The sequence below is a fragment of the Falco naumanni genome, chromosome 7 (genome assembly GCF_017639655.2).
Source record: "Falco naumanni isolate bFalNau1 chromosome 7, bFalNau1.pat, whole genome shotgun sequence".
Taxonomy (NCBI): domain Eukaryota; kingdom Metazoa; phylum Chordata; class Aves; order Falconiformes; family Falconidae; genus Falco; species Falco naumanni.
In genome coordinates this window covers 41,217,688-41,236,388 of record NC_054060.1, presented here as the reverse complement: position 1 = coordinate 41,236,388, position 18,701 = coordinate 41,217,688, and the positions used below count along the sequence as shown (strand labels likewise).

Genomic DNA, 18,701 nt, shown 5'->3' with positions numbered 1-18,701 from the left:
TGCTTGATACCCTTTTCGAGGCACCGCACAGAGGTGGCCCATAAGGAACTTTGGGGGAGGAAGGAGACCTAATGGCATGTGGATTCCCAGCTGCAGCTGAGGCCAAATCTGTACCTACAATTGTGGTTTTCACCTAAGCGCAGCAGATCTTTCCTTGATAATTCTGCCCACCACATACCCTCTACACAGAGCTTACTTGGGGAGGGACAACACAGAATCATGGATTTATATTGTAGAAAATTTCTTCCTAGACTCTTAAAGCCTTTGATCTTTCTTATGGATCTTTAAATTTTTCATGTTAGAGACTGTCAAAGGGACCATTGCCTCACTACAAATAACTTGAAAGGGCTGTTCCACATGTCAAACTGTTATTTACAGAGATACAGAGCTACGGCAGTCCATACTGGTTTTATCGTGTCTTCCCAGTCATCTTTTCTCTAGGCTGAATAACTTTATGGCTCATTTCTCTTCACTTCTGAATGCTGTCTAGCAAGTTCATATTTTTCTTGAAGTGTTACACCTTGGGAGAGGTGAGCAAAGTGAAAGGGTTGCTTCATGTGTCTTCCCAGCTGTATTGCTCTTTGCATTTTTCAGTATGAAAATCTGTCCCCCCTTTTTATTTTTCCAATAGTTTGACAGTATTTGTTCAATGGCACTTTTGGTTTTTCGTTTTGGGTTTTTTGGGGGGTTTTTTTTGGTTTGGTTTGGTTTTTTACATAAGTATGACAGCTAGTCTCTCTCTTTCCTGGTCTTGTGCTGGTGATATGGATGTAGCGAAGCATGGTACCTTACCTTTGTCCTAATGGAATAATAGTCTAAAGTTTTAAGACCATGTATCCAGTTTCTGAAGTTAATTTTAAACTCTATCTTGTGAAGAGTAAACAGTCCTCTTCCTAGGTTGATGCTATCAGAATATTTAATAAGCCAAGTCTCTAATCCAACATCTCAAAAACCCAATGAAAATACCAAATAGCACCAGAACTAGGATAGACCTTTCTTTATACATTTGCCTAATCTTGTCAGTGAGCCATGGGTAACTTTAACTGTTTTTCTAAGCAGTTTTGCATCATCTTTGTAGTTTTTCATCTCTCTTTCCTGAGCCCTTATTTTGCTTGTGAATAACGTGACCTTTACTGCATCTTTTGTATTCAGAGGACCTGTAATCCAGTACTAGAAGGAAATGGAATAAATTTGACAAGTTTTGTTTTTGCCATGTTGGCTGCCACTCATTTTCTTACTTTCTTTTCAGTATTTACAAGTAGATTTTTTTTATTTTTATTCCAATTTTTTTGAAAAACATGAAAGTAATCTGACTGATCTCTTATTATGTGACTTGTCCTTCCCCTCTCCAACTGTTAAATATCAGTACCACTTTTCTATTCTGATATCTCACTTATTTAAGATTTCAGCAGCTAGTACTTTAAATAGTTTTGAATACTGGAATGAAGCACATCTGACCCTGCACATTTTGAAAAACTCTCATGTTTAAGTATTTACCAACCTGTCCCTTCTCTACTTAAAGCTTAAATCTTTGTCACTGATATTAATTATACTGAGTCTGATGATACTAGTGGAATTTGAGAAAGAAAATAAAAGCATTAAGCATTTCAACCTTCTTGGTACCAATCACTGATAGCTTTCTTTTCTCTCTTCAGCAGAAAACTGTCTTTCATTGATTGTTCTCTTATTAGTAATGTATTTATAAAATGACTTGTAATTTTCAAAGTCATCTTGTTAGTTGCATTCGATTTTTTTCTAATTTTATTCTTACACCTCTTTGTTATCTGTAGCAACATGACCTTATTTTTCAACTTTCTACAGGCATGCATTCTTCATATGGCTGAGTTCCATAAAGATTTTAATCAAGAAGAAATCAGTTTCTTAGGAACAAACATACATATTCACAATCCTGCAGTTAATGTTCTGAGTATTTCAATAACTATATGGACAGAAATTAAGATTCACTCTCTTATAGTTAGATGTTATTTTTATGTGATCACTTTTTCTGTATAATGTATGCTGATGATACTCTACTGAGATGAGGCAGGAGGTGGCATAAAGATTGACATATTTGATAGATTTGTAAATGAGATTTGTTTGGGCCATTATTAATAGCATTTGTAATGAAGAAAGTAATTTTTTTTATTATTATTTTTAGGCATTTTTACTCCTGAACAGCATTTACGGTTTTTGGAATTTTATAAGAAGCTTTCCACACTGGGTTTACAGCAGGAAAATGGCCACAATGATAATCAACTACAACTTCAAACTCTGGAACAGGAAAAGAAGTATATTTCAGTGAGGAAGAATTGTGCTTACAATTTTCCAGTAAGCAACATTAATTTCAGGTTAAATAATTTGTGCCATGCCTATAGTTCACTAAATAGGACTGCATGAATGATAGAGAAGTTATTCCCAATTGTGCATTGTTAGCTAGATTCTAGCTCTCCTCTGGAAAGCTCAAGTTGATGGCTTAAAGTAGAGCTTCTCCAAAAGAGTTACCAGAAAAGATTCCTCTTTCCATAGCCTCAGAAAATTATTGGGAACTTTTGACTTGGAGAGTGTTGTTCTAAGAGGTTACTGGTCTCATTTTTTCCTACACATTTTCTCCAAACCGTTACCACAAGGGCTTTGAGAAAATGGCTGTGAGAATCCCTGGTTTCAAACTGCTCAGAGCTAGGTTTTTGCATTTGCTGTCAACCATGGTATTCCAGGAAGTTGAAGATTGAATCTGAATGGTTAGATTCATGTTTTAGTAATATTCCTATCTGAATACAGAAAGACTTTTCAAGTTTATGTGATGTCTTTAAACTTGCCATTCATGTTTCTGTAAATCTACTTTGTATTTCAACATTCTGCATTTATATTTAAAGAAAACATGTTTGTACGGAGAGCCAGTAGACAGTTATTTTTATTCTACCTTTTAAAGACAAGCACCCTGTAGGTAGGTAGACATCTGTTGGTTCATTTGAGCAAAACCAAGGTATGTACACACATAATTATGTTGAAATTCAGATGCTCGCTTTGCTGCTTGCTAAAATGTTCCTTGTTTTTGAAGTCTCCAGTTGCAGCTTCCACTAGTGTACAGGAACATTAACGATATTTATACAACTAAGGTGTTTTTATCTTGTGGTTTTAAGTTACGTCATCAGAAGAAAATCCTGCAGTGTGTCTGGAAGATCTGTAAATTTCAGTTTAGTTCTCAACTCCAGAACTTGTCTGGTGCCTGTGTTTTGACACAGCCATCAGAAATGACACACCTTCTCTTTAAAATCACAACCTGTTATCTCCCAAGTGTCTTGCTTGTTGTACCTCAATGTTTTCACCTAATAATCTCCGATAATGTGGTCCTTTAGCTATACAGTTAATAAAGGAATTTATCTTTCCACAGGCTATGATCGTTTTTGTGGATCCAAAGAACTTCCATTTAGAACTGTATTCTATATTCTTCTGCCTTTGTCATGACCCTGAGGTTCCTGTCAGATATACTATGGCCATAAGCTTCTATGAAGTAAGTCTACAACAGTTCTTTGTTAGTACTTTTTATACTAGTAAAATAATACTAGTAAATTTATAATTTTCTTTTAAAAAATTATAAAATTTATAAAATTGTATTTTATTATAAAATTTAGAATTTATAAATTTTAGTGAATTTAGTAAAATTATACTAGTAAAATAATAAAAATACTTTTTTTAATAAAATCTTTTTATTTTATGCTGTTTTCTGCTTTAAGCCTATGTTTGTGACTATTTAACCAAAATAAAAAGACTTGAGAAAACCTGTTGAAATGATTTAGTTTGTCAGAAGTGTTCAATCCCTTCTAGCCTGTATTTGTACATGTATATGTTAGTCTAAGTTGTGTGACATTTGGCTACAAGAGCCTACTCCTAGGTGAGATTTTAAGGAGCAAAAGCTAGAAGAAACTTATAATGGTTTAGTACCACAAACATAAGCAATTGTAGTAATTACAATATTTGAAGGCTTTCAATGCTATTAGAAAGCAATGAGGAAAAAGGGAGAAAGGAACTTGCCATTTCTGGTCTTGAAAACCTTTAGAACTGTACAGTTTGCTACTATGCTTGTGTTCTGTGGAATATATTTACATGAATCAAATCTAAGTTAAATGCTTAATTTAATATGAAACTGCTTGGAAATTTGTGCAGATGTAAAGGCATATGTATTCTTATTATTCCATCCGGTTTACATTAAGTTCCACTGTATTATTTTTGTAAAATTAAAAAAATGTACAACTGCATAGATATTATTCACTGTATGGAGTGAATTCTGAAAATGAAGATGAACTCTTTCCTGATTGCAGTAACCCATATAGGGAGACCTTCAAGATTTTCATAGTGTTTTACTCGAGCTAGCCTTTTATCTCACTTTGTTGCTGGGGGAATTAGTAAGTTAACCAACTTCTGAAAGCATTTAAATCACTAGTAGAGGCATAAATGAAGCTAAGGTGGCTTTATTTCCACCATTTTAATAAATTTCCCATTCTCATTACCTGTTGATGACTTGTCTTAATGAACAATAATGCAAAGTAATTGTTGAAATTGTAAAGCTAGCATCTAATTCTATGTAATATTTTGTGTTAGGTGTATAACACTTGTAAGGTACTGTCTAAATATAAGCAAAGTATTTTAACTGATTTAAAAAAAACCCAACACTGTAAAGTTATACCTTGATCTGAATATACATTTAGTGCTGGTTGATTTAATTTTAACACCATAACTAGGCAACCAATGACAGCCCAAAATGAGTAGTTTATGGCATTAATTGAAAGGTGGATTACTTTTTGTTAAATAAACTCCTGTGGCCATTTCCTTAAAGTTTCGTCTTGATTGGAAGCAAGCTTTTATTTTTGCTTGGCATATATAAACAAAGAAAACTATTAAAAAGCATCATCTAAATATTCTGTATGGAAAAAATCTCATTCCTCATATTTTTCTCATATTTGCTATAAAAACTTTTTAACAGTGTGGAGACTGATGGTGGTTTTTTTAGAAATTTATATGTGACTTATGAATCAGAGTAAAAAAAACCAAAACAACAACCCAGAGAACTAAGGAATGAAAACTTCAGATGAAAAGGTTAGGGAGACTTAAAATTCAGCACAGGCTAAGCCTATTTTTATATTTTATCTTCTGTAAATTATATAGCAGGCTGACTATTCACTCTCCAAAGGAGTATAAAGTACAACATTTGATTATTCTAGAAGGAATTTTTCTAGCCTTGCAGTGCAGTCTTAAAAGTTTTTGGTAAATGTGAAATAGAGTTAATTCTAAAAGTATGTTTCATGGATAGGTAACCGGCCTGTTTCTTTGTATAAGCGTATTTTTAATGTGATCCATGGGAAAGTGTACAGCTTTAGAAGGCTGATATTAAACAATTTTTCTGCATCCCTTCTTCATGCTTGCTGTAAATAAGCACATGTAGTATAGTTGTTGTAGTGCCATGGAAGTAAAGAATGTTTCACCTTGCTATCTCATTGTCATTTTTTAGGTTGCTAAGCTTTTAAATTCTGGTGTATATGCAATACATAAAGAACTGGTTACCCTATTACAGGATGAGTCACTGGAGGTAATATACTTTTATTGGAACTTTCTTTTGCTTGTTACATTGAGGCAGATTATCTTGATGTTTGATAACTGCAATAACACGGTACAGTAACTGTTTGAAATGATAAACAGCTTTTACTTCTGTTTCACAGATGCTTCATAAAGATGCCAGCCTTCTGTGAATAAAAAGGAGGAAAACAGAAAGGTGTTTGAATTTAGTAAACCCACAGTGAATTTATTAGCTTTTAAAAATAATAGCTTTAAATTCTTTTAATTGTTCCATTATTTATTAGCGTACAAGTTCTATGGAAAGATTTGGTTTTCATACTATATTAAAATAGTCATTGATAACATTCCAGTTATTTGCTTTGTTTTATTTTCATTTATGGACTTGAAGAGGAGATGAAAAAGATGTGTGTGGTTCAAAGATCGAGATTTATAGAAAGAGTTTCAGTCCAAGATCTGGTACAGAATCTGTGAGTGTTTATAGGACACTTTAACTCAGTTTCAACCTGTGTAAAACATGAATCACTTAGCTATATTACAGACAATATAGTCAGACTCTTTTGGATTGAAAAAAAGACAAATATTTATGTTTGAGACAGAAATCACGATTTCCTCTGATACCACTTATTCCAATATTGATCTTTTTTGTTTTCGGTGTAGGATCTTTAGATGTGGCATAGAAAAATGAGCTTTGCTTTCAGGTTTTTCTTTTGGTTCCCTTTGTTAGACATTTTCAAGGAAATTAAAAGTGTTCATAGCATATCTACTTATTGTTTATGAAATTCTGACCCGTCTTAAAAGATTTCTCAAACTGAACACCTGAAAGTTGAGACTGAGCAGCTGGTCATTTTGAAAAATTCCTTGGTAATAATAATAAATACTAAATAATAAAAAGTACTCGGTGCTTTGTCTTACACACCACCTCAGTCAGAATTGGTGCCAAAAATATTTGATTATGTACTTGTCTAGTTTCAAGTAGTACAATATTTGAAAACAACATTTGAAAGTATGGTTATTCTATTAATAGAAGATATATATTCTATTTTCATTTATCTACTGGAGTTTTTTGTAAAGCAAGAAAAATTGCTTTTAAGATTCAGCTGACAAATACATATATGAAAACATTCCTTGTGTTTGCCAAGGCTTTTACTTAACTGTCTATGAAATACAGATCTTTCTTCAGTATGAATGTACATTTTCAAATATTGTTTGCTGTGAATAGTTTAGAAAGCATTGACTGTGGTATTCACTTAGATCAAAACTATGGTTTGTTTTCTTAAACTGAAATTTAAGATAAATTTAAGTAAGTATGTACTTAGTAAGGAAGGTATTACTTAATACGCTAAAACATCAATTTTAAATCCCAGTCCTCATCAATGCAAATGTATTTAATGTCATTCTTTTTCTTTCCTTTTTTTTTTTTTTTTACATGGATATGAGAGAACAGTAACATAAGAGGTGTCAGCAGGGATATGTTGGTGAGAGATAAAAATCGTGTCAAGTTAATATATAGAACTCATTCATGCAGCTTTTCTTTAAATAGGTGTTAGATGCCCTGGTAGGTCACCTTCCTGAAATCCTTGAACTAATGACTAATGGAGGAGAAAACAGTGGATCCGAAAGCAAGGTGAGTATTCTTAGGTTTTTTATATTTTTTTTATTTGCTTTCTAATGAAGGTAGTAATAAAGTTGTTCAGGCATATATTGTATGAAAAGGCTTAGATAGTTAGTTTCTGCTTTGGAAAAATATAAAATTTCTGTGCTGTTTTCACTTTTTGTTGACATTATAATTTTTTAAAGTAAAAAGAAAAGGTTTTGAAAGTTCAGACTTTTTTCTAATTAACCAGAGATTTGCTGAAATAGATCACATTTTGAAATATAATATTTAAGTCAACACAAAAGTTGGTTTCATGCTGAAGGTGTGATAGCTAATACCTAAATATTATTTTTTAAAAAATATAGGCAACTGCCAATGGTTGCTGTTTTCAGACACAGCTTCTGCTAGAAGCAAATCTATTGCCTGAAGTATAGGCACTGAATTAAGACTTAGGAGATCTATATTCAGCTCCCAACTTTGCTGATTTAATTGTATGAACCACTGAACAACATTTTATTCAATAACTCCTCACCTGTAAAATGGAATGTTGAAAGACCACCTGTTGCTTCAGGATGCTGCTTTGAGCATGCTTCCTAAATGTATAGAGAAATTACAACATAAGAACTAAATCAATTTATTTTCATGTATGGACAAAAGCTGAGAGTGTAATTTTAAAATGGGAATTTGTCGGATGTTTATAGCTGTAAATGTATATAACTGCAATGTCAAGTGTGGCAGTCTGTTTCATTTTGCTTAGTCCTAAAGAGAGTTTAGCTTGGCTACTATAAAGTTTTGCTTCCTACTGAAAAAAGATATATAATTCCTGCTAAAATTAATCAGGGAGCTGGGAAGAATAAATGCAAAAATTGAGAGGCTAGAAGGAAAATGGGGTTTATTTGGTTCGAGAAAAATACTGAGGAGGGGTGTTATGATGGTCTTCATAGCTATAAAAGAGTATTAGGAAGAGAACAGTGATCAGTTTTTCTTTGTCAGGAAGAGGGTTGGAAATGCAAATGTATTTAGTCAGGTATTGGAATAGCTTTTTGACTAGTTAAGTGGAATTTACCGCTTAGGGGAGATAGCTTAATCCCGATCGTTAAATTTTTGTAAGAAAAAGTTAAACTAATATCTGCTGAAAATGATCACAGCATAGCTGATCCTGTCTGAGGAGAGTAATTAATTGACCCCTTAAAATCTCTTTCCTTCTTACATTGTTGTGGTGTACTTTTTACGCATAGTAACACACCATACAGCTAGAAGATGTAAAATTATTTTCATGTTTGTATTTTTATTTCTAGTTATTGTCTATTCCTGACTTGATTCCTGCATTAACGACAGCAGAACAGAGGGCAGCAACTTCTTTAAAATGGAGAACTCACGAGAAGTTACTGCAAAAATATGCATGTCTCCCTCATATCATATCAAGTGATCAGATTTATTACCGTTTTCTTCACAGAATGTTGACAATCATTTTGACAAATGTGAGCCTGCCTGTCTCTTTCACATTGTTTTTTATCTGTTTATGCTATTTAGAACAATGGCTGCCAGATATTTGCTATGTGTAGTACTTTAAATATATCAGGGTCTTAAAGTACTGGTTCTCATTGCATGTGGTATATCAGGTTGGGGTTTTTTTATATGACTGAGAAATTGCTCTGAGAACTAACCCCCATTTGAGGAACAAAATTTGGATTGACAGATTGTCATGTTTTTCCTCCCACCCAAGACTTCTTTCCTTTCCTTGTGCTTATTATCAGTTTATTTCTAGGTAAATCCAAACTTTTCCCTCTGAGATGCGCCTTCTTTTTCTTGATTCCATACGTGACTTTCCATTGTGTTTCGTTCTATATGAAAGAACAGTTTACTCTAAAAATGAATGATCATTTAGAGCCACTAGTCTGAAATTTTACTGAATTTAAATCAAGAGTAAAACTGTCTGTTGTAAGAAAAGATGTAAGATTTATTTTCTAACACCTGCAATATAGAAGGTGCCTTCCAAACATGGAATACTTTAAGGTGTTTATGAAATAGTTGAATAAACATGTTAGGCAGAAGAGATAAAAGACATAGGTGGGTCATGAATTGGCCAAACTTCCTTATTCTCCCTTATATTGTGGCAATTACTTCAAAATTTATGAAGTTAAACTTTTTAGCTACTTTTCTGCTTCTAGAATTTTTGTACATTTTTAGTCACATTCCTTCAAGTATGTTTAATTCTGGTCCCTTTGTTTTTTTCAAGAATGTCCTGCCAGTCCAAAAAGCAGCTGCTCGAACTCTCTGCGTTTATTTGCGTTATAATCGCAAACAAGAACAGAGGCATGAGGTTATTCAGAAACTGATTGAACGTAAGATGATTTTTCCATGATTACTTAGAGATGCAAGTTAGTTTTGACTGAAGATCTATTTATGGTTATATTTATTCAGTGTAACTTCCTGCTATCATTACTTAGAAGGCATTCAGTTGCTCCTTTTATCATCAGTCAAAACATGTGTGTATGCGAGGAATGTATCTAAAGCTTATGCAAAGGAATTGGGAAAAAGGCAATGTGGGAAATTGATAATATGCCAAGATCCCTTCAGCCCTGCTCCCTGAATCCAAAATTGCTCAGCTGTAGGTGCTGCAACATACAAAACACACTTCCTCTGTAGAGGTAAAATTCTCTAGAGGCTTCAACGTAAGAAGTGCTGAATAAATCTTTTCAGAAATGAATTTATGAGTGAGTTAGTCACCTAAGTTGACTTTCTGGTCTATGCTAGGTGTTTTAAAGATAGGTTAGAAGGTTGAATAGTTCCCACTGGCAATCCTTAATGCTTACATAGTAATTCTGCCACACTTATGACATGGTTTGAATGGCATACAGGGCTTTGTTCAACACAGTAGCTAGTTAACTTGCTGGTTTTGCTTTTGCAAATGGTTAGAGGGATGGATTAAATTTCTGAGGAAAAAAACTGCTCGCTGACAGAAATGGTCATTGAATTGAAAAGGTTAGGCTTTCACTGAAAGGAAGAATTAAGATAGGCTGAGAAGGAGTGCCTTGTGAGGAGTCATCTTTAGTCAAAGGTTAATGTTTGAAATGTTTACTAGCTGACATTGAAAACTTAACCAACAATATCTGTGGATTGTTATTTTTCAGAACTGGGCCAAGGAAAAAGTTATTGGAACAGGCTTCGGTTTCTAGATACTTGTGAATTCATTATGGAACTGTTTTCAAAATCATTCTTCTGTAAATACTTCTTTCTACCTGTGCTTGAACTTACACATGATCCAGTGGCAAATGTGAGGTACTGTATGAAGAGTATGTAACAGTGTACAGGAAAAAAGCTCTAAATAATATATTAAGAAATATAGTTACACGTCTTATGTCTTGTTTAAATAATGGGACTTAAGTAAAAAGATAGATTCCTTCAAAGTGAGCAGTACTAAAGGTGTAGGGGACTACAGGACAATGTCAGGAAACCACAGAAGCAGGTTAGTCTGAATGTTTGGGGGACTGGTTCAAAGTGTCAGTTTTTGGGAGTGAGAAAGGAACACCGAGGCAGAGGAGCAAGCAACAGGTGAGATCAAAGCAATATGCTGTTTCATGGGTGTAGAGAAAGAAACATAACTTCACAGTCTCCATTAATTTCCATCCATTTCAACATTGTGGTATGGAAAGTAAGACACACAAGCAATTCTTTCAGCGTCTGGGTTGCACAGATTTTTTTCTTTACTAAAGAGATAGGGACCAAACAGTCATTACTGATAAAAAAGATAGTTGTTTTTTTTTTTAAATGTATTTTGTGTGATTTTATGCTTTTAATGGTATTCCTGATGTGTGTACTTCATGTTGTCATCATTAACATGTCTAATAATGCTAATGCTGCAGAGATTTACATAAGCATAATTTGCACACACATGTGTGCATTCAGTAAGCTTTGCTAAGTAAAGTTGATTACCAAGTGAAACGGTTTAAACAGACCTACTAACTTATTTTATGTCAAATGCTAGCATGCAATACAAAAAATAAGGTTTAATAAACACCTGCATCAAAAGGTGAATGTTTACTTTTTTCTTTTTTTTTTTTTTTTTAGAATGAAACTATGTTACTTGTTGCCAAAAGTTAAATCTACTCTGAAGATTCCCACTGATAAACATTTACTTCAGCAGTTGGAATTATGTATAAGGAAACTTTTGTGTCAAGAGAAAGACAAAGATGTCCTGACTATTGTGAAAAGAGTAAGTATTTTTCTTTTCCCGCAGCATTTTATCTTGGGGTTATCACTCAAAGTTAAGATGATCAAACTTACGCCTTCTGTTGATTCTCTTAATGTAAGAACAAGAGACTAAAGAATTCTATTGTTGTTATGTACTTCTGAACAATTAAGAGAACATGTAGTATAGTGCATTCTGTCAAATTTAAGAGTTGGTGTTCCCTTGGTTACTTATGTTGCAGTTATTTCTTAGTGACAGATTCAGAATTTTGGCTCAATGACCATTTGTGAAAAAAATAGCAGATGAATAAAGATGGGATTAAAGGTTGACAGTAGTAAAAATGATCATGTCTTTGAGGTAGAGATAGCTTGATAGCCTTATTTATTTTACAATATACAGGTAAATGATTTGCTGGATTTTGAAATTTACAAGTGTCTTTGTAATGTGAATATTCATGAAAAAGTTCATCTTTAAGGGGATGCCCATGCTCTGTCTCAAATAAGCTTGGAAATTAAGTAGCTAAAGTAGGTGGCTTCCTTTGGCTTCCTTACAGAGCCAGTCTGCAGGAGAGGTTGGATGAACACCTGCTTGGAGCACCCTGGCTTATTCACAGATTCCTGAGTTGTTTCTTTCTTTTAAGAGTTCTTAAAAACTATGACAGTTTTTAACTGCATTGGTAGCATTTGTACAAGCATAGGCTTCAAATGTTTAAGAAGAAAAGGCATGTTTAATTATGAATACCACTATTCTAAGCTTCTTGTCTGGACATTTTTTTTAATTAAATGTGCCATACTGTTGAGTAAGGATAATGTTTTGATTTTCTTTATAGACAGTGTTGGAATTGGACAGAATGGAGATCTCTATGGACGCTGTAAGTACTTACTAACTTTAATACTTGCCAAGTACTTTTAATTCCCATTTTCTTGTAGTGACTTTTTATTTTTATTGATTTTATTTTGAAGTTTCAGAAAAGATTTTACGAAAATGATTTATTGGATCAAGAAAAAGAGAGACAAGAACATCTGCTTTTGGAAATGGTATATTTTATAAGTACAGTCTGTCCTTTTTTTAATAGTTTGTAGCTTAAATATTAATGAGGCAATAATTTTAAGGTAAGGGAAGTGCATACTGTGGAGAGACCCTGGTAGGTTCATAATCTGTGCGTGGTTTTATTCTGCACTTTACAATAGGATTAAGTCCTTCAAAGTAATGAATAACTTCCTTTTCTTTACCACTTAAATTTTACTGTATCAATTCGAAAGGCAAACTGGAATCTCTTGAAAAATACTCATGCTTGATGCATCTATAGTTCTAATATTCCAAGCCCTTCAGTACACCTTTAGGAAATCTTTTTGACAGCACTTAGCAATTTGTCACGCATGTATAACATAATCAATTGAATAATGAAACACCTCAGAATTCACATACAGCTTCCTTAGGCAAAGAAATTAATATCATAACGTCTTTTGTACCAAGGAAGCCAAAGGAAGCTCTGTGTGTTACAAGCTTTCCCGTTAGCCAGAAAAAAAGCAAGCAAGGCCATTGACACCTTCAGCCTGGCAGGAGGGGGACTTTGTGCAGGTTGGATTGAGCAAAAGAAGATACAGGTTACTTAGGATTTGGAAGACAAGTCTGAAGAATGTTTTTTTAACTTACAAAAACTATTTATCCCCAGTTGTGGCTGTAAGCAGAAGCTGCAGCAGGCACTTCACCACATAGCCTATTACACCTTCACAAAGCCCAGAGGAGGTTGCTGCAGTCCTCTGTTCCGCTGAGGCTGGAGACGCTGAGAAGCTGACAGGATTTAGAAGAGGCTAAATTTCATTAGCACGGTTCCTCTGACTTGTCGGAATTGAACTCTGTAGAGAACCAAAACAGGTTCAAGACTGTCCAAAAAGTGTGACTTTTTCCTCTTTGGGGTTGCTGCAGAGCCTGTGTTTGTGGCCCGCTTTGATGTCGGTCACGGGTGCTCCCTGGCACAGCTGATTTCCTCTGTTCACGACGCCTGCCTCGTGTACCTCCTGGCACCTGCCCTTAGCTCGAGCCAAAGGTTCCAGCTTTGCTCTCGGGACATGCGTACACATATTCCAAGACTTGAACTGAGCTTTAGCATTTTTTAGGTAGATACAATTTGGGGCTGTGGTAAAATAGCCTCCAGCGTGCTCTGTATTATTGTGTATTGTCTAACGTTAATTTTTACCCTTTTTCCACAGCTAGACTTTAGAAAAGCACCTGTATTTTTATGATATATCCCATTGATATAAGCATACTGTCTGTATCAGAAAGGTCTCATTAAGGATTGACTGAGATGTACGCAGTAAATTGTGTTATGTTGCAGTCCCAAATAGATAAGGAGCCATTGAACCCAGTTAGATGTATTTGACTGCTACAGATTTTAACACTGAACATGTTAATAAGTTTCCTTAATTTTAGTAATTGACTTTGTAGATATTATCCAGCAACCTTGACCTGAATTAGTTACCTTTTTTTTAGTTTTTTAAACTCTGGTACTAGAGTGAAATGAAAAAACAGAGTAGGACAATTAAGGTTCACTTGGCACTTTTTATTATGAACATAGTACAGAAAATAAGCTAATATCATATAGCTTTTTGAAGTTGATAGTGTGATATCTATTCACCAAGAATCCTGAAGTAAGTATTGACTTTTGAAATTATTGATGTAGCTGTGTTAACACTGTCTTCTGTCTATGGATGTGCTCTCAAAAAGTATTCTGAGGCTAGCTAATATTACTGAAAGGCAAACAAAATTCTTAAACATAAGGAATTGTAATACTTGGGTTTGTTTTGCATAAAGGCTTATCAACTGTAGATGTTAATTTTAGACCTTTAAAAAGTTTGAGCATGTGACACACCTTACTATTTGAGAAAAACATCTTAATTGAATTGTATGGTTGAATTAAAAATATTGCCAGTTCTATTATCAGAGTATCTGTGTAGCACAAAAGTTTTACATCATGAGCTGCCAATTTCTGTATCTTTTTAACTAAAAAAACCCAAATGGCCAGGCATAATTTTAATAAGAAATTATAAATGCAAACTTCAACTCTGAGGTTCCTTCATAATTAAAGTCAACAATTTTTGGTGTGATTTTTATATAGGGATATGTACCTTTATTTCATTCTGTGCTATTTAGTTGGTCCTCTGGATATTTACTAGGGGTTGTACTAATAGAAGGAGGGAATAGAAACTGACTGTTATTTTGGTGATTTTAAACAATCCCTAACTGAAATACAATTTCTTTCTTTTATTTTCCTGAATGATACCTAAGAAAATTATTCAATTTTTTTTAGGAACAGTTAGAAAAAGAGAAACAACAAAATGAAGGAAGATCTACAAATATTAATGATAAAATTTTTGAAAAGAAGCGTAAGTCTGGATTTTTGTGTACATATTGTTTGTGCATGCATTATTCTTCTACAAAGGTAGAAGAGAAGGGAACAGAAAAGAGACTGTACAGCAAATAACATATTTCTAGAAATTGGCAATAAAACTTTTTGTCTATATAATTTTAAAGAGATTTATGAAAACTGACTTCATTATGTTAGAAGGAAGACTTTTTGTTAATAAAATACATGACACTTAGTTCTCTGGTATTTTTCATTTTGGGATGTAACGTAAGTACTTGTTTGTGGTATTTATGAAGTGTTAGTAGCACTGGATTATGTATTATTACTGTTTACCCCAGGACTCTGTCATGTTATATCCTCTTTCTTTATTATAAGTTAAATTTTAAGAAAGAAGTATTCATGCTAGACTTTTTTTTAGGTAGAGACAGTAAAACATCATCAGTTTTGGCAAAAAGTATCACTCTATCTGTTCCTGGAAACTCTTCTGGTACATCAGCAGGTAAGAGCTCTTCAAAAACTCTTCTATAATGTTTTGATCTCACATCAGCAGGTTAAAGCCCAGCAAAACTGCTGTTGGCATTTGCGGGCCAGTTTCACCTACTGCCCACAGGAAAAAATTCCACTCCTAGAACTGAATGTGTTTTCTATAGTTTTTAATTTTGTTTTGTTCTTTAGTAAATAAATAGGTGGTGTAAGGTTTATTTATTGTTATTGAAGTATTTAAATCAGTTTCTTCAGCTAGCATAGGCAGACAAAATGATATATAAAAAACTGTTTTTAATTACTGAGGGAATGCAATGATATCCATATTGAATTTTTTTGCTACTTACAATTTTAGGCAAAGAAGACAAGAAATCCAAGTTGGTTCGAAGTCAGTCTTTCAGTACTCAAGCACTACATCCAAAATACAGCAACATAGACAAGTGTCCTAAGTATCTTTATTATCTTCATTGCTTACCTCATAGGCAACTGTTTACCTGATAGACAACAGTTATGAAGTTATATGCAGATAAATGTATGAAAGTAATGATATGCTCACTGAATTGTGACCCAAATTTTCAGCTTTCTGTTTAACTGATTAAGGTATGCAGTTTTGAACTGAGGGAAGAAATACCATTTTAAGGCATGCCGAGGTCTACAAATTCTTATGAATTCCTTTTAAGTTAACGTATATCAACTTTTATTATATATTCAAAAATATTTTTTCAGTATGAACTGCTAAATCTAAACTTGTACATTTCTAAAGAAATTTCAGCATAACTTTATAATTTATTTTTTCAAAAATTAAGAAATAACCTCAGATATTATAAACAGTAGTATGATGCAATTGAGAAGAAATCTTTTCTGTAATAAGAAATTTTTCTTTTGTTTTTTAAGTAAAAGCTCTGCTACAGGATATACATCTTCAGTATCAGGACTGGGAAAGAGTTGTATGTTATCCTTTAGTGGTAAGTAAGTTATAATGTAGTTTACATTAGGTTTTTGTTTAGTTATAGTGTATTGGGGCCCCATTAAGCAGGCATACTGTAAGATATCATACTCCTAAAGAACGCAGAGTAATATACATCAAATATATCTGAGCACTTAAGTGCTAGTCTAGTTGACTTATTTTTCAGATTCTTCTTTTGTTGTGTGTGTTTGTTACACATTTGTTTAAATTTACATTTCTTGATTGGCATTTTGGATGTCATAAAATGGTCAGTCTTGCAATTTGCCTCGACCTGTTTTATGTGAGGAAAGGGATATTATGTGTAACTTCTTTGAATTAGGATAGAGAAACCGCTGCCTGGAAATGCCCCTCTTTCAGTTTGCTGGTGGATGTTTGGATGATTAAAGATTAGAATGAGATTAATTGCTTCCTAGAAGAACCTGTCTTTTTCCATTCACTAGACAATTGGCTTAGATGAAATAAGTACATTTTAAGCAGCTAAAGGCTGGCCATTTAAATCCCACTATTTTCTTATATTAAAGGTATTAACCTTCTCTTCCAAAACATGTCTTCTATTTATTTTTATTCAGTGTTTTTTTCATAAAAATACTTGAAGAAATATTAAGTTGAAACCGGTTTCTTACAAAAAAGTTAAAGTTTTGCATTATTGCCATAGGAAATATGCCACTACTCCCACAGGAAAAACAGCTTGGTCCGTTCACACTCCTGTGTATTTTTTTTCAGACATAATTCTTTGTCTAAACTGCAACTCTTTATTTCAGATGATTCTTTCCGGACTCATTCTACTGGTAATAGTGGCAATGCTGCCTTCCCTTCCAGTTCTTCTTCTCGCAACTTATTTAACTCAGCTGACCAAAAGACCACTGGAAATAAGGAGAGTCAGTCCCGAAAGATGAGCATGTAAGTGGTTGTCAAGAGGTGAAATTAAGCTTATGGGTAACATATTCAAAGGGAACTCAAAAACGCCATGTGAAATGAAATCTATATTTATGATACTTCTCTGCCCAGATTTTGAAATACTAAACAGGTTAGAAATGTGATGTGTGCAATTATAAGTGTTTTTAAGATTGCATTGCATTCCCTTTTAATTCGTCTTTCACATTGGTTCTCCTGCACTTTGCATTCAGCTGATGAATGATGAGGAGGGTGGAATGGGGCAAAGTGAAGGTTAATGCGTTTGATATATAACTACAGTCACTGTGGTTTAGGTGCCTATAGTTTGAGATACAGAATGTATGTGTTGTTAGATGATTTTATTTTTCCTTTTCCTGCTTTTATGTGCTTATATATGTTTATGTTTTACTATGTAACAATTTCATGATGAATTTTGAAAATTACAATGAACTGGTACTGCTACTTGTTATTAAGGCTGCCTTCCTTGCCTTACATTAATCATTTAGATAAAAAAAATATCCAATGCTAGGCATCTCCCTCAGGCTGGTTTTCTTTAAACATCAGCCTAAACTGTTCACTGTTTCACAAGAACAAAATGAAAAATTAATTTGTTTGCTCCCGTGTTAAAGCGTAACAATCTTAGAAAATTGCTGTGATGTACACTTAAATCTCTGTAGACTCTAGCAGCTAATTCCCTGCAGATTCCTTTTACACTGTAACTTGTAGTTCTGAATTATTATCATTGGACTGCCTGTAAGTTTGAGTGCTCAAACTGAGATTTATTTTTTTTTTCTCTGCTATCAGAAATTTTCTTTCTTAGCCAAGGCAGAATGGAGAAAGGAAAGGAGCCAGCTATAGCAAGAAGTGTTGGGAAAGTAGACTTGAGTGTAACAGCAAGTAGAACTAGAAGCTGAGAAGGATGGGGAGATGCAAGTAGGCTTCGTGAGTCTGAACAGGGGTGAGAGACCAAGAATGAAAGGAAGAGTCCAGAATGCGAGGCTTGCATTCAGCTAATTGTATACATTATATGATGATACAGTCTCTTGCTGTGTGATCATGTAGGTTTTGTTCTACTGGAATTTTACCTCCTTCACTGTACAAGAGAAATTTGATATGGAATTTAATCAAGCTTGCATATAGTGACCTGTTGTTTTAAAAACAGCTTTTTCTATGTAGAAAAGGTTGGAAGGTAAGTAGTGAATGAAGGTGAACTGTGTCAAGGCAGGGTTTCACAGCAGAAGTACCTTTAGGTGTCAAATCAAGTTGAACTCTACCTCTGTCTTTGCCAGAGTCTAATGCCTTCATGAGCCAGCAGTGTGCCCTGGTGGCCAAGAAGGCCGGTGGGATCCTGGGGGGCATTAGGAGGAGCGTGGCTAGCAGGTCGAGGGAGGTGATCCTCCCCCCTCTATTCTGCCCCACTGAGGCAGCATCTGGAGTGCTGTGTCCAGTTCTGGGATCCCCAGTTCCAGAGAGACAGGGAACTGCTGTAGAGGGTCCAGTGGAAGGCTGCAAAGATGATTAAGGGACCAGAGCATCTCCCTTGTGAGGAAAGGCTGAGAGAGCTGGGCCTCCTTAGCCTGGAGAACACTGAGAGGGATCTTATCAATGTCTACAAATGTCTTAAGGACGAGTG

The 18,701-nt window shown here is 34.2% G+C and overlaps 1 protein-coding gene across 3 annotated transcripts in view; it reads left to right on the top strand.

Moving 5' to 3' along the window:
- PPP4R4 (protein phosphatase 4 regulatory subunit 4) overlaps window positions 1-18,701 on the top strand; it is a 69,449-nt gene that overhangs the window by 46,768 nt on the left and 3,980 nt on the right. For 2 of the 3 annotated variants that reach the window (XM_040600985.1, XM_040600987.1), the window contains 15 exons: window positions 2,159-2,328; window positions 3,392-3,511; window positions 5,507-5,584; window positions 7,112-7,195; window positions 8,464-8,646; window positions 9,405-9,510; window positions 10,300-10,447; window positions 11,237-11,381; window positions 12,187-12,228; window positions 12,320-12,394; window positions 14,668-14,743; window positions 15,143-15,223; window positions 15,563-15,656; window positions 16,102-16,172; window positions 16,936-17,074. In XM_040600985.1, coding sequence (XP_040456919.1) covers window positions 2,159-2,328; window positions 3,392-3,511; window positions 5,507-5,584; window positions 7,112-7,195; window positions 8,464-8,646; window positions 9,405-9,510; window positions 10,300-10,447; window positions 11,237-11,381; window positions 12,187-12,228; window positions 12,320-12,394; window positions 14,668-14,743; window positions 15,143-15,223; window positions 15,563-15,656; window positions 16,102-16,172; window positions 16,936-17,074 — 1,612 coding nt within the window. The remainder of the gene's footprint in view (window positions 1-2,158; window positions 2,329-3,391; window positions 3,512-5,506; window positions 5,585-7,111; window positions 7,196-8,463; window positions 8,647-9,404; window positions 9,511-10,299; window positions 10,448-11,236; window positions 11,382-12,186; window positions 12,229-12,319; window positions 12,395-14,667; window positions 14,744-15,142; window positions 15,224-15,562; window positions 15,657-16,101; window positions 16,173-16,935; window positions 17,075-18,701) is intronic. The other variant, XM_040600986.1, reaches the window with a different exon arrangement.